Source organism: Artemia sp. Qi Xiang Cuo, chromosome 9, assembly GCF_049724085.1.
Source record: "Artemia sp. Qi Xiang Cuo chromosome 9, ASM4972408v1, whole genome shotgun sequence".
NCBI lineage: Eukaryota > Metazoa > Arthropoda > Branchiopoda > Anostraca > Artemiidae > Artemia > Artemia sp. Qi Xiang Cuo.
In genome coordinates, this window is record NC_142802.1 from 31957992 (window position 1) to 31973701 (window position 15710).

Consider the following 15710-nt stretch of genomic DNA (forward strand, 5'->3'; position numbering starts at 1 on the left):
TTGTGACCATGCCGTCCTCCGCTGTAGGGAATAATAGAGTATATCAAGATCAAGATCATGAAAATGAAGTCGATGATGTGGCATTCTTAACAGGTCTAGTAGAAGAGAGCAAGTCTGAAATACTGTAAAAAAAAAATTTCTTTAGTTTAAGTGAGTTTTTCACTTACAAGATACCAGCAAACAAATTAAAATGTTTTTCTCCTTTTTTTTAGTAAACGAAATAGGCAAAACTACGTACGCTAACGGAAAAATTGAAATGCTATGTAAGATAATTTGAGTACTAAGTACTGATAAATCAATAGTTGAGAATGTGGTTGATGAACTCAGTCTATGACAAATTGGCTCTCTTGCCTAATTTAGTCTAGTGAAATTCGGCTGGTGAATTTCACAACATTCTGAATATTTTATAGTTTTTATCTTTGACCGAGAAGGACAAGATTAATACTTGAAGACTCTCCACCCTGGAGGGGTACTATGCTTCCAGCCTCCATCATAAATACCAGAAATAGTTTTTCTTAATATATAATACAATAGCTGCGGGAAGATGTTGCTTCTTGAGGGTTTGAAAATCAAAATGGATTTAAAAACGATAAGAATTCTCCTGATGTTTTGGATTTGCCACCGATATGATTTTTTCATGATTTATGCCCCTTTCTTCAGAGAAAGGCGCAATATTCATTTTTCCGAAACCGGTCAGTTCTTTCTAGCGCAATTTACTTTTCACAGGAACAAAAATATTAACCGAAAAGTTACATATTTTGAATCATTGTAAAAGTAAACTCTTTTTTACAAATGTCCCTATCACTTTTATTTTTATGTATATGATAGGAATACCACTAATGTTGATTGTCCTTTTTATTTGATTGATATTTTTGCTTTTGAATTCGCTTGATTTTCTCTCCTTTATTGATTTTTCTTTGTAATATTTAAATGTATATAGATATGTGAAATAAAAATGTATTATTCTAGGAGACAGAGAACATCAGCAGGCTGCAGCGAATCGAGCAGCTACTTACGAGAAGCCAGTTATTGCATCATGTACTCCTAAACAAGCAATCATTGTCTTAATAGTAGTCATTGCTTCTTCCTTTTTAATCTCAATTATAATAGCCTTTGCAAGGCCAATAGGTGAGGACATACTATTTTAGAAAAGAAAACCCGTTGCTATTTAAAGATGTTTTTTAAGTGGATTTCCAAACTTGGGCTTTTTTTCTCTTTTCCCTCCAATTTGATCACAGTTTTGCTATAAATTTTTACATTCACGTTTTGTTAAATTCTTTATTTATGGTCATATTACATTGGCACTTCATTAGAACAGTTGTTTGCAACTGTCTATTATGTTTCTTCTGACCAGTTGTTTAATTATTCCGTGTTCCTCGGAATTGTCCGCTAGAACTCCAATATAATAGTAAGATTCAATCGAAATGGGAATAGAGATTGTTTTCTAACTTCAAAAGCTGGACTGACTTAGATTCATTTTTAGCTACAAAATCCTTTAGACCGGCATTCATGAACAAGTCATAATGCATACTTTGGGTGTCTTACAATCCCACCAGTAAACACTGCGTGTAAGAAGTATTCCTTTCCCTGTCCCCAATCTAAGAATTTTCTGTGAAACTTAATTTTTATTACAAATTGAAATATCACTAAATTTCTGGATATTCGAATCAGTAATAGGATTCTGTTTTTGTTTTCAAACATTCCAGTCCGTGAAGTTTTCCTCATCTGATTCCTATGTTCACAGAAATAAGAACATCGTAAAACCTTAAAACCAAAAATACAGTCAACTATACAGAGTGTTTGCAAAGTCTGGTAAGGCCTAAATATGGGATTTCCCTGTTGTCATGTATTTATGTTACTGTTGCTTCTCTGATTGAACGGTTTAATCTTACCTGTCTGAGCAGCTTGCAACTCTGGGGGAACGTTTCCTAAGCCAAAGGATCCTAAAGTTTTTGTGGGGGAGCACATGAGGTAGGCAGAATCGAAGAGGCCGATCGGACAGTCTTTGACCAAGCTATCATCCAAATTGGAAAAAAAAAAAAAACACAAATCAATAAAATTGTGAAATGCCCCATGTACTTATATTTTGTGGACATTCTTTATATAGACAAAAAATATATTTCTGTACATAATTAGTTGAGCAAACCATCTTTTCAAGTTTAATGGTGTGGCAATCTCAGTGAACTAATTCAGTGGGCTTAATAGAAAGACAAAGTATAAAGTTACTTGGGGCTGCCACCTTTAGTAACTTACCACCAATTTTACTGGTTTGCATTTCTACATAAAGCCATTCCTAGGCCTGTTGGTGCCTGGGGTTATATGAAGCTCGTTGCCCCTCCCCCTGAAAAAATTTATGTGAACTATCAAATGACCAGCATAATACTGTGTAAAAAGTCTTTGCCATTGCAACCGTCTCCCCTCCCCCCCTCGGCACGATCCTCGAGGGACCTTGATCTGGAAGCCCTCTCACTTCCAGTTTTACCAGCCTTGTTTATAGCAAGAGATGTTTTTCTTGCAGTGATCCGTGGTTATTAAATAGTCTTAGGTATTTGACCCTTGGTCAATCACCACTCTTGAACAGTCCTCCTTGAAATTCTTCTGCTGTCCTCAGCCTTTCTCTGTTTTGATAATGATAAAAATCGCAAGGCCCAAACATAGTTTTTTAAACAATATGGGGTTAGCCTAGTCTACATATCCGAGCTGACGACCAATCAAAAATCACAAGGTGTCACTACGAGAAAGAGCCGTCACTAGGAAGGAATATAAATCATTAAACGAGTGATTAACTGCTAGGATGGCAAGTGACAACCCCGTCTATTATCTCTGGCTGATCGATTCTTTTCACGTCATTATTTAGTACTGCATTGATGACATCAATGTTTATCATGCAAGGGGGCAGGTTGTGGATGGCTTCTGGCATACCTCACCTGATTGAAAAATCAAAGTATTCAAAAAGCAACAGAGATGGTTTATTTATGCGTATTTGTGTATTGCTTTGTTTTTCGTGCTTAGACACGTAGCCTACGTATTGAGCATGGATTTTTTATTCGCAAACAGAAACAGGAGATGCTATCAGAAAAACTCTTTTAGGATGCACTTAAAACTTGTGGTCGTCATCGATCAAAAGAGGTGTTCATACACCAGTCGTAAGATGTCTGAAATGGAAAATGATATTTATAATCTTTATAACCTGTTTTTGTATTTCACCAACTATAACTTTACCAACTAATGCCTTTAAACCTCTTTAAATATTTAAATGTTGTGTTATTAAAAATTAATACAGAAGGAGATTTTTGACTTGCAAAAGGTTTTGTTCTATTTGTCATCAAACAGTTCATTGTTATCAACGGTAAGTGTATAGCAGCGTGTGTCAGTAAAAACCAAAACTTCAAAAACACTGGGAATTTTGTTGCCAAAATTTGCATGAAAAGAGTCAGACTTTTATGCTTATTCCAAGTTTGTAAATCGCCCCACGTTTAAAGTTACCAAAGAAAATTGATTATCATATATTCACTTTGGTTTTGAAAAAGAAAAAGAAACACCCCCAAAAAGAGTAATCTAGTTGAGAATTGCATCATCAAATTGAATATGTCTGGAGACCTAGCCCTAAAGTGGAAATTTCAAAACCCTATCTGTAAATACATGAAACTTTTGTATTTTCTCAGCCAAGGATGGTCACATATGAGCAGAAATGGAAAGAATGGCTATCACAATTTTTTCCTAACCGTCATTTCCTAAAACTTGTCTGGCATTTTACTGGTTTGACGGTATGTCAAAGACTGGTTATGCATTAATACAAACGGTTATGTCTCCGTCTGGTATTGTAATGGTCGGACCTTGATGGCATGGGAAAAACCGTTCATACAGCATCACTAACGGTTACGTGTCCCAAATAGTAGGCATGTACTATAATGGTTGGACTAATGGAGTTCTTTTAGCTACATCTTTGTCGGCTTTGATAATTTATAAGAATAAAATAGAATAGATTTTCCCATGGGATCTGTGTTTATGCTACCTTGAATACTGATATAGACGTTCCATTGTAAAATGGGAAAAAGCTCGTCTCTACTGTATTCATATACCTAATACCATTAAGGAAAGAATTAACCCAACAAACAAATAATTTTTTCTAAGGCTGAGTCTTTAGACTCGGGTAAAATTGTCTTTTTCTTTGTATTTGTTCTTCTTTTGTTACTCATGTGCTACAAATAGCCGTAAAGGATCTAAGGTGTAAAGGTAAGGTGTATTCAATTTCTCGAGAGTATTAAATTAACATTCCCTCTTTTTGTAGGATGTCAGTACCCAGAGTTTATCCCACCTCCACTACCAAAAGGATATCGCTTGCGAAAGCCTTCATCGAATTATCTGACAACGACGGGAGAGGCGTATCCATGGAAAGATATAAGGCTACCCAAATTTATTCGACCACTGAAGTACAGGATACAAATAAGACCAAATCTAACGACTAGAGCATTGAAAGGTAAATAGTGCTGTTTTGATTCGATCTTTGTGCTGACCGTCGTACTATTTTTTGTGCTGGAATTCCCGCAAATTGTACCATTTGCCTCACCCTTTCCATTGTTTTTTTCTCTGGATTTTTTGTCACTTCAGCTTTTGAGCTACATGTTGTAATTTCAGGCGGGTTTTGTACCCTTGCTTTTCCTTCCTATGCCTAGTTTTAATGGAAATCAGTTAAAACATTTGTTACTTGATTTTTGTCAACGTGGATTAGGTATGCCAATAATAGTAGTTTCTGAAAAAGCAAATTGTAGTTTCTGAAAAGGCATTCTTAGTGAAACACCATTAGAAATGAAACATGTACTCGGAGTGAGAAGATGCCAAACTCTATATACAATATTTGTCTGATTTTCTGCTGCCACTGTTATTGTTTAGCTTTTGTCACTTTAAATCATAGCATCAGCTGATTTCTGTTCTATACACTCTATTAGAGGCCTGAAATTTTGTGGTTGTTTGACAGAAGCAGTTGAGGCATTGACTTGCTTTCATGCCTCATTATAAGCCTAATCATTGTTTTGGAAACTTCAAGAGCCCATTGGTTTAGCTAGAGGATGCGGGTGAAGGGGAAGGGGGCACATGGAAACTTCTGATATCAATGAATCCAGTGACAACATAGATTTCTAGGGATAGATAGGTTTCGTAGACTGCTCACTGTTGTAGATAAAATTATGTCTATTATTGAGATTAGTAGGTACATGATAAAAACATTCAACATATGAAAGCATATCTGTCACCGACTGGCTTTCGAGGCTCATTGCGAGTCTCTAAGCTTGTGTAAACCTCTTTTTTATGCCAAACAAATTATAATAATGTGTGGGAGGCATATCGCTCTTGATTATGTCATAATGTCATTGCTATTAAGATAACACTGATAGAAAATGTCAATGCGAGCCAAAATGGTTTGGCTCAGAAATCGAAGAAATCCCCCAAGACTTTCTGTTATATGTGGAGAGAAAAATGGAATTATATGGTAGCCATTTCGAATAAATCAAAGCAGTAGGATTAAAATAAATCTTATTTATTTACTCTTCTGTTTTCATTGCATTGGGATTGACTTTCAGTGTGCACTATGGAATAGTTCGTCTGTTTAGCATTATTCTTTGCTGGTAAAATAAGACCTTGAAATGCTACTGTAAACTGTTATGGCTAAGTGAGGCCACTTATAGTTATTGGATTGAAGAAATTAAGAGAACGCTCTTGCAACTAGTCATGACTGAAAAGAAAGAAAGTAAAATCAGCCTCAACACTGAGTTGAACGATAGGTTGCTCATATGGTATTAATGTTTTGGAGTATTTCTGAGAAATCAAAGTTTCAGGTTTTTGAGACACGTTGACATGAAAATAAAGTTTTTTTTTCCATTTTTTTTAGAAAGATTCAAGGAAAAGAACCATATATTTTACTGTGTATATCTGAACATAAGATTTCAAATTGTTTCGCTTTCTTTTGTTCTGCTTGAACTTTTGTTTAAATTTTTAGGAATTTCATCAGTAAATAGGTGGATCATAATTAAATCAGTCAAAGCTGTGTATAACGAATAAAATGAAATTTATTTTTCTTCGTTGCTAAAAACTTTTCGGGAAGTCTGTAAATCGAAACCAACTTATCATTCACGTCCTCTCTGAAACGAAAGCTGATCTTAACTAACTATTCAATATGACACAAAAAGAAATTATGACAGTAGAATCTTAAAAAGAAGCAATCTATTGTACTGGCGACAGCCATAAATAGGCTAGTTTTCCTGGGTGTTTTTAGCTTTTCGTTTTCGTATTTTGATGGTAAAACAACAAAGTTCATAACTGCACAAGCGGAAGATAGAGGAGGGATTAACCCATCCCCTTCAAATGGTCTGAAGGACTGCCTCCCCTGAAAAATAGAAACACTATGCCAAAATATAGCCTTTCTCGCTACCCTCTGCTCCTCATGGGGAAAATCCACTGGCCCCTATCTAAAGAATTTCTCTGTGTGCATCGACGAGTAAGTATTCTTTGGTCTCTAAATTTTAGTATTGAAAAACTGGTAAAAGCAGGCTGATTTAAACCTTGTTAATTCTTGAAAACCTGGAGCAAATTATTTCTGATTTTGGTCCTGGTGTTGGACATGTATTTTGTAGTGTAGCTATACCAAAAGAAGAAAGACAGCTATTGGCACAGTAGTTTGTTCTAAACTACTTAATCACTTAATCTTAATCATTCTAAATTGTTTTAAAGGTTAAAACATGTCCATGGTGAGTTCTATCTTTATATACATGATATATGATACATATATCATGTTTGTAGATTTTCGAAAATATCTGGGGGGTGGGGCTCAAGCTCTGTGTAGTTTTTTTTTCAGTGGTGGTGGACTTCCATTTGCTTTTGAATTTTTATTAGTAACTTTATATTTAGAAATCTGTCCTAAAAAAAAAAAAAAAAAAAAAAAAAAAAAAAAAAAAAAAAGTGTTCTTAGTCTCACTAGCTGAACCAATACATAGATGAAAGTAGCAAATTGTGAAAGTTTTGAAGTAGTGGATATAGTGGAATAGACTGTTAAAATACTAGGAATTTCGATAGTATTTAGGACACATCTTTTTCATTGTTAGGGTGGATCCTCTGATGAAGGATCTATTGTTAGGGTGGATCCACTCTTTGCTGGTACGCCTTTGAATGAAAAGTTTTCTCTGACCAAAAAGTTTTTTCTCTTCAAAGAAAAATAAAACCTTTTAAGCAAGGCTGTATTGCAGAGGGTAATATTCTAATAAAATATTTCACAAAACAAAGCTAAAAATTTATATTCTAATAAGCCCAAGCAGTGTTACAGTACTAGTTAAGAGATGTGTGGAAAATATCCTTCTAAAATTTCATCTTCATGAAGCTTCTAATAAGATTACCATGATTTAAACTTATGTCCCGCTTCAATTTGTTTACCTACCTGGGATCCACGATTTCTTCAGATGGCTCCCTTCTCCCTGAGCTGCAAGCAAGGCTATCCAAGGCGTCTTCTGCCATGGGAAGGTTGAACCGTGACCTTTGGCGAAAACCGAATATCAGTTGTTCCACCAAACTTCAAATTTTCAACGCCCTTGTTGGTTGTGTGATGCTTTTTGGAGCTGAGACTTGGAAAGCATCCCCCGCAATCCTAATGGCTATCTATAGATTCCAGTTGAAGAGTCTGAGAATGATAGAAGGTCTACAGTGGGTCGACTTCATGAGTAACGAGAAGCTGCTGCATCTCACCAAGCAGTCTCGTTTTTCTACTCAAGCAGCCGAGCATACCTTACGGTGGTTTGGACATCTACTTCGAATGCCCCCGCCCTTACCTGCAAAGATGATCTTTGACTTTGACCCTGTCAAACCCGGTTGGAAGCGCGCTCGGGGCCAACCAAAGAAGCGATGATCTGACAGTGTATCCGAGTTCCTAGCGATGGTAAATATCAGACCAGTGAAGCGCAAACCCTTGCAATAGACTGAAACTGAAGTGGATGGAGGAGGCAGACGTCACTCTCTACGCCGAGTAGCACCCAGCAGGAGACCTAAGTCAAGTCCCGCTTCAATTGTAAAAAAGCCTCCCTTCTTCCACTTGCCCAACCCTATCTATTACTCTAAATACCTCCTTCTCCCTAATTCCTCACTCCGATATTATAAACCAAATCCAACAGCTTAAAAAATCAAGCTCTTGCCACTTGTACATCCTGATCAATTAAATTATAGCTTTTTCAGACAAAATGGCTAAACTGTTAGCAAATATTTTTAACCAAATTGCAACATATGGGAAACTCCAAAAATTGTAGTAAATATTATTATTATTATTATTATTATTTATTGTAAAACCCGTAATAAAAAAAAGGAAAAGACGGAGAAATAAGCAAAAAAAAAAAAAAAAAGCAATACACATAAACTTAGGAGTTATACATGTGGTTTGTAGTAACGAACGCTGGAGCTAAGATATAAATCAGCAGTTGGAACAAATTTCACAAAACGAGAAAGAAAAACACAATTATACACTGCTCTGTAGGTACGCGACATGTTTCTTTTCTTTTTTTTAGGCTCCTAAATACTGAAAAAACATAAATAATATGAACATCATTGCATCAAGCCGTAATTGGTAAAAAAAAACAAAAAAAAACAACCAAACACTAATTACACTAAGGGCGAAAACAAACACTAAAAAAAAAAAAAAAAAAATAATTAAAAAAAAAAAAAAAACACAACAAATACATTTTAACTAATGGGTTAATACTGACGACCAGGGATGATTCAATTTCATTAAACGGGAATTATAAGCACGAATTCGCTTTTCCACGGCTATAATGGGGTCACCAATGCTAAATTTTCTAATCAAATAAGAATTACGCGTCCAAGAGGGAAAACGTAAAAGATATTTTGCGAACCGGAAGAAAACTGAACGAATTTTTGACTTGTCATAATTTGTGAGCATTTTCCAAAACGGCGATATGTACAAATAATATGGTAGAGCGACAGAGTTAAAAAGTTTCGAGAGAAGATGGCGGTTGAACCGTAACTTATTAGTTACAAAAGAAGCACATGATAACCCAACTCTACGCTCAATGTGAGCAATTAATAGTTGTCGCGTGTGCATTACTGACGAACCAATGGCAAGACCGAGGAAGATGATATGATCTACTCGCTTGATCCTACTATTTCCGAGGGGAATATCCCTTGGTGACGCTTGCTTCCAATTGAAGAATACAAATTCGGACTTTTCAGCATTGAACTGAAGACCTAGTTTCTCATACTCAGATTGTAGCGTTGCGAAAGTCTCGCTTATGCGCTGGATAGTGCGGCTCACATTCAGAATGTCGTCTGCATAACATACGAGAGATAAATCAAGACCGGCAAAGATGAATGAAGTGGGAACAGCTGACTGTGCATCAAGAACTACATTATTGAAGAGTGAAGGGGAAGAAACAGCACCTTGACGGGTACCTTTTTCAACATTGACAAAAATATTAGGGGTTGGTGCATAGACTTGAGAGCCGTCAACTTTAGCTAATGGGTGAAGTATTAGGCGAACATTAAGACGATAATACATGTCTCGAAGGGCTCTGATATATGAGGGGCTCACTCCACGTTTTGCTGCATGGAGTAGCATAGCGGCGTGAATGAGAGAGTCGAACGCTTTACGAACATCATGCCCAGCCAACACGAGAGTTTCGCCTGATGCATCAGCATCGATCAATGCGTTCGCGACAACCGACAAAACGTGGGCACAACCGAGACGTGGCTGGAATCCAAATTGGTTAGGTGGAACATAGCATTTTGCGTTCAGTTGGTCAATGAACAGAAGTTCAAAAAGCTTACAGAAGGTAGTGGCCACTGTTATAGGGCGGAAGCACGAGCACTGGGTTGCGAGTTTACCTTTCTTTGGAATCTGAGTGAGATCTCCGATTGAGAAAGAAGACGGTACAACTCCTTGGGTAACAATCATCTGCATCAAAAGAGCAATATGGTTTACCAGAAGCTCGCTTCCATGCAGAATGTGAAGAGCGCTTATTTTATCGATGCCAGAAGATTTCTTACGCTTTAGGCGTTGGATTGTTCGCAGTACAGAATCAGCTGAAACAACAAAATTATCGGTTGGACACCTAGACAGAAATTTATCGAGCTTATCTTCATATTCGGACTGTAGGGCGGCATCTGGTGGGAAGAATTCAGCAGAGAAGTATGAATTCCGTTCAGAATCAGGAATAAATTGAGCAGATAGTCGGGCCTTTGGAGGATATCTTGTTACATTTCTCCAGAAGGAAGGTTGGGACAGAGAAGCTTACTGGGATGTCTCTTCAACTATCTGGTTCATGTGGATACATAGTTCTCTTGCAAACTTTCTTTTGCTAGAAAGACGAATGTCAGAAACCCAGCCAGAGCGAGGACGGTCGCACTGGAGCCACAAATGGTACCAAAATTTGTATTTTCTCCAAGCTCCCACTAGGCTCGGATTACTAAACCAGTGCTGTGTGACACCCTGACGTAAACGTTTAAGAGGTATACTGGCTTTTTCTGTGCATCGGAGAGCATGGCCAGTTTGTGCAGGATAAATATCTAGCAACATCCGTATTTCATTTGCATCAACTTGCTGATTTTCCATGAGCAGCCGGAACGGAACATGAATTTTATGAAGGACAGAATTAGTTACTGCAGCAAAAAGGTCATCTTGGATATTTTTCCAGTCCCTGTAAAATTGGGCGTGGGGCTGAAGTGGTTGTGTAGTGGGAGGAAACTGAACAGAGGAAAAATAAATAGATGCAGATATTGGAAGGTGGTCTGATAGTTGGAAATCAGTAACGATGTGAATAGGTGACACTTGGAGATTTATAGAAGAAACTGCATGGTCAAGGTTCGATACATGACTTGAATGGTGTGTGTAAGTGTAATCAAGATCTTTCGGCAATATCCTAAGCCAATCGTCAAAAATACCAGACAAAATAGAAGTACACAATAACGAGGCGTCAGTTAAATTACAGTTAAAATCTCCTATAATAATGCAACACTTACCTAACAGGCAAATCTTTGAAAGGCAAGACCCTAGTTTCTCACACGCAGAAGTAAATAAAAATTCCGATCGGTCATTGCGATAATCTGTTGGGAGATAGACGTTTACAATAACATACTCTTTTACACGGACAGCAAGAAAAAAATCACATGAATCAAAAATACTCGACCGGCACGAGGTCCTAACAAGCATCGCGATACCACCCGAGGGGTGGCCACTGGAAGCGGATTGTTTAGCAGGCACCGAGTAGCTAGCAAAATTATTGCCAATTTTCAGAAGGCCTAAACTATGACTCGTCAAGAAATGCTCTTGCAAGCACAATACGTCACAATTCGAAAGCAAACCTTTTATCACAGGAATTTTGACTAAAAGTCCACCATTAATATTCCACGAAAGTACAGCTTGCGTAGTAGTAGACACATCCATGTCATACCATGGGCCTTGCTAGTTGACTGTTGTTATTGGGACACTTTACATTTTAATAAGTATTGCCAGTAACTTCACATTCTAGACAGAACATTTTTCCCGAACACGGAGAGGCACTGTTTGAGGTGTGATCGCATGATCCACAGTGAGATCCGAGTGACGGAGTGGATCACTGTAAGGCCAAAGACTAAGTTTAATAACACTAGAAAACACATGTAAAGATGTATACACATGCTAGTGTAGACAACTTTTAGTTGCGGACTATCGCATAATTGCCCATGAGCAGATTGAGGTTTTGTTTTGATTTACAGCAGAACTTCGGCGCTAAGCACTTTCTGCAGTGAGAAACTTTCACACAATTTGGTACAAGAGATTTTACTTGATTCTCATCGTATTCGATCGGTACACCTTTCAGGATCCCTATAAAAAGCGGGGATTTCACACTCACCGAGATACCTGAGGTACTGTTTTTAGCATTCTCGGCAATTTTATTCGCTGCACGCTTTGACTTAACAACAAGTTTCCATTCCAAAGCCAATTTTTTAAGTTCACTTATTTCACCTGAGGCCTCAGGGCAAAGTTTATCGACGAAGTCCTTACGAGCATTAGGTGAGGTCAGGTTTGCAGGACAGTTTTTTAGTATAACGGCAAACGTAGGAGCTGGGACAGGGCTAATTGTTACGTTGGTATCAATTCTAGCTGGCCAAACAGGGCCTGAATGTGTCGCATTCTCTAAAAAGCCGTAAATTTTCCGAGAGAGTTCATTAACTTTCGAGACTAAAGTAGCCGAGACTGCCTCCCCGATTGTTGGTGTTTCAGAAGGTGAAAATATAACAAAAGTGGGAACAGGCGAATTATCCTTTGCCGCCTGATTTAACTGTTTACAAATGTCAAATACATTATCTTCATCCTTTGCATTTTTCACACACCGGCTCTGAATATTCAGCTCTTTATACAGAAACTCTTTAGCACTGATAATAGTACCATGATGAAAAAAACTTACAGCTTTTCTGATAATCAGATCAATTTTCGCACCATCAAGCATAGATCTCGTGACAAAGTTCAGTAATGGGTTTAAAATAATTTTCCTATTTTGATCGGTCATTGCGCAATCTAATTATCATAGCAAGGGACAGTCGAGTAAATTTAAACAATAGAGAACAGTGTCCTGAAGACGTTTCTTTACTCTAGCATCAGATCTTCACTTTAATTGTAGGTAATCTAGAGTGCATTCATATCACAATATGAATGCACTCTAGAATCCGCTATTGAGAATTATTATAGATGACGCTATTTTGCTTCCAAACAAAGAGCATAAATTAGTAACAATGTTATAAGGCAACTCCAGTTAAATAAATCTATTCTTCAACACAAATTATATGAGAAGAATTGAAAACTATGTTTTCTTACTGTTCCTGGGATCACAGAATCCAAATCGAGCACAACCTTGGTTAAAGAATCAAACTATTTCCATATAAATTTGACTTATTTCAAACTTGGTATTTCATTTGCTTCCACTGATTAGAAATATACTAGTATTGTACCGAAGAAATCTGCTAATTGAGTTTCACCAACGACGCTCCATTTATTCCAGTTATTGTAGAACTATACAAAAGCTTTCTTTGGGACTAAAATTATTACAAACATTAACTTCATATAATTTGGTAATGTAGGCCAAACTCCTACCATATGCACTTGGTACATGCCATTTTAAGCAGCTTAGGAAAGTCAAAGGTTTGGCCTATCCTTGTCTTAGTTGACCTCTAAAAAGCTTCTGACTTGATCGACCACCACATACTGATTCACTTATTATTGAACATCTCTTAGTAAATATTGTACTATTTTCCTCTCAAATAAATAAAGTACAAAAATATATTCACTGGCAATCTTCGAATTTGCCATGGAATCTCAAGGAACTTTGTTTCGATCACTTTTATTTCTTGCAATGGTCAATTAAATTGCTAGTGAATTCCATCCCTCCAAGGCGAAATTTTGTGAATGACAGGATGGACTCATAGAAATATTAAAAGTTACCCCTTTGAAATCCTAGTCCGCGTTCAGACGAAGCTAAGGCCCAAAATATGGAAGCGAATACTCTTAAATCAAAATCTGACTAAAACTTTCTGAAACCTACTTTTGTTTTTTTCCTATCCCAGTCGAAATGTTACCTAAACATTTTAAACTCCTTGGTGTTACCGTTTCCAATAACCTTAAGTGAGTTTTTCAAATATCATTAAACAAGTAAATAGATCACTCTCCCTACTTAAGCTGTTGAGCAAATGTAAATACACAAGGACCCCTTCCCTTCTTGTATGCTAATCCTTGTCAGGCTGTTATCGGTATATGCTTGTGCAATCTTTCATCCCCATCTTTCCAGTGAAGGTAGTAACAAAAAAGATTCTATCCAGAAGTGTTGCTCAGGAGCACCTATAAGGAGTGTAAAATCCCTTCCTCCTTCCCTGTTACAGGTTCGTGCCTTACCGCCTTAAAAGAAAGAAGCATACTATTTGCTTGCAGTTTACTAGGTCCTTATTTCCAATCTTGCACTGAGAACATTTTCTCAAACTTTTACAATCCTGTTACACACTTTCTCCACTCCTTAGCCTCCTCAGCCGTCCCAGCTTCTTCGCCGACTCATCTGTTACTAAGAGGCTTCGAAGGAGTTCCATACCATTTATCACGCAGCGTTTTCCTCCCACTTCCTTTTTTTTCAGTTTCAATATTTTGAAATTACTTAGTCAAAAAGTAGATCTTACATCGGATTTATCATAAATGGTGTTACCGTATTTAATTGTTTTCTTGTTAACATTGTGGCCTAATTTATTAGTTTTCTTTTCGCTTCTGCGTTACTTTTTGTTGTGCATAGTTTTTGTGTTACTTTGACGATGACCTTCGTTTTTGTTCTTTCAGTATTTTCTGAAACTTGAATTCGACGGGACAGGGCTTATAATAGATTTTTATCATACTTCACTTAATTACACTGTTTCTCAAAGAAAAGAAGAAATCAAATTAACTAATTTCGCTCTGCGCTGCCTAGGAAAAGTGTTCCTAGCGAATCCCTTGCCAGTTTTCGGGGAAAGACTAAATTTATTGTTCAGTGATTCTCATTTTTCTACAAGATTTTGCTTTATAGGACAAATGGGGATAACATTTTACGTAACAGAAGAAACAAACTTTATAATATTGCATAGCAGAAATCTGACCATCAATGAATATCTGCTAAGAGACGTTCGAGGAAAAGAACTAACAATTAGAAGAAGCCATGAATGCATTGAACTACAACAGGTAAGCCGATAGATAAATTCAATAATCCTTAATGACTTTTTTTCTTACGAAAAATGTCTCTTCGAGTATTACCTTAAAAACACGGTTTTTACAGTAGTACAGACATTTTAAACTCACTTTCAAAGCGCCAGTGACAATAAACGGTATTTAAAGGACTACTCTCACGAGTTGCAATTGAAACTGTAAAAAAAAACATTTAGAAATGAATCTGTACTCGCAATGAATCCTTCTTTTGCGTTGATCCAAAATATGCAAAGTCCATCAAGTTTAAAATTATCAGTCAAAATTATTACCAAAAAATATTTTTGACATTTTAGAAAAAATGTAAAACCCCTAAAAAACAATCCGATGCTGATGAAAGTTCCACCATCAATTTCAGTGATTTTTACACTGTCAAACCGTATATAATGTGAAAAAACAAAGGTTTTTCTGATGTAAGCAAAGAGCGAAGTTAGAACTTAAAATGAAAGAAATTACTGCTTTACAGCTTATGCAACATATTTTGAAAAACTGTTTCAAACAAACTGGCTCGTGATATTTCCCTGTGTTTGTGGAATTCTAAAAAACTAACGCTTTAGTGAAAACACAAAATCGAAGCAACAAAATCGGAATAGAAACAGGAAAATTCTTAAGTGGTCCACAGAAAATGAAAGAAAAATTCATAAAGCTATCAATAGTCTTTTACCGGTCATAAAATCAATACGGTTTTAACTCTAAAGGGCTCGGCACATGTAGCTGATTTCAGGAACCGATTTCAGCATCATTGGACAAACGATAGAGGTAAGAAAAATTTGTTGAAAAAAAAATTTATTGCGCGAGATTTTCAAAACAAAAAATCATGGACACAAGTAAGGTGTATCTATGGAATTTGCATGCCTGTATAGGAATTCCCATGCTATTTGCATGCCCCTATAGGAAAAACATTTCCAGAGCATGTACTTATAGATTTGCTTGCCTTATGCTCCTTGGCGTCTTTCCAGAGCATGTACTTATG

The 15710-nt window shown here is 36.8% G+C and overlaps 1 protein-coding gene across 1 annotated transcript in view; it reads left to right on the top strand.

Annotated features, from left to right (window-relative positions):
* Positions 1 to 15710, top strand: part of LOC148948577 (endoplasmic reticulum aminopeptidase 1-like) — a 76877-nt gene continuing 61167 nt past the window's right edge. The window contains exons 1-4 of the mRNA XM_089093994.1: positions 1 to 93; positions 970 to 1128; positions 4292 to 4480; positions 14565 to 14716. Coding sequence (XP_088950120.1) covers positions 9 to 93; positions 970 to 1128; positions 4292 to 4480; positions 14565 to 14716 — 585 coding nt within the window. The 5' untranslated portion in view covers positions 1 to 8. The remainder of the gene's footprint in view (positions 94 to 969; positions 1129 to 4291; positions 4481 to 14564; positions 14717 to 15710) is intronic.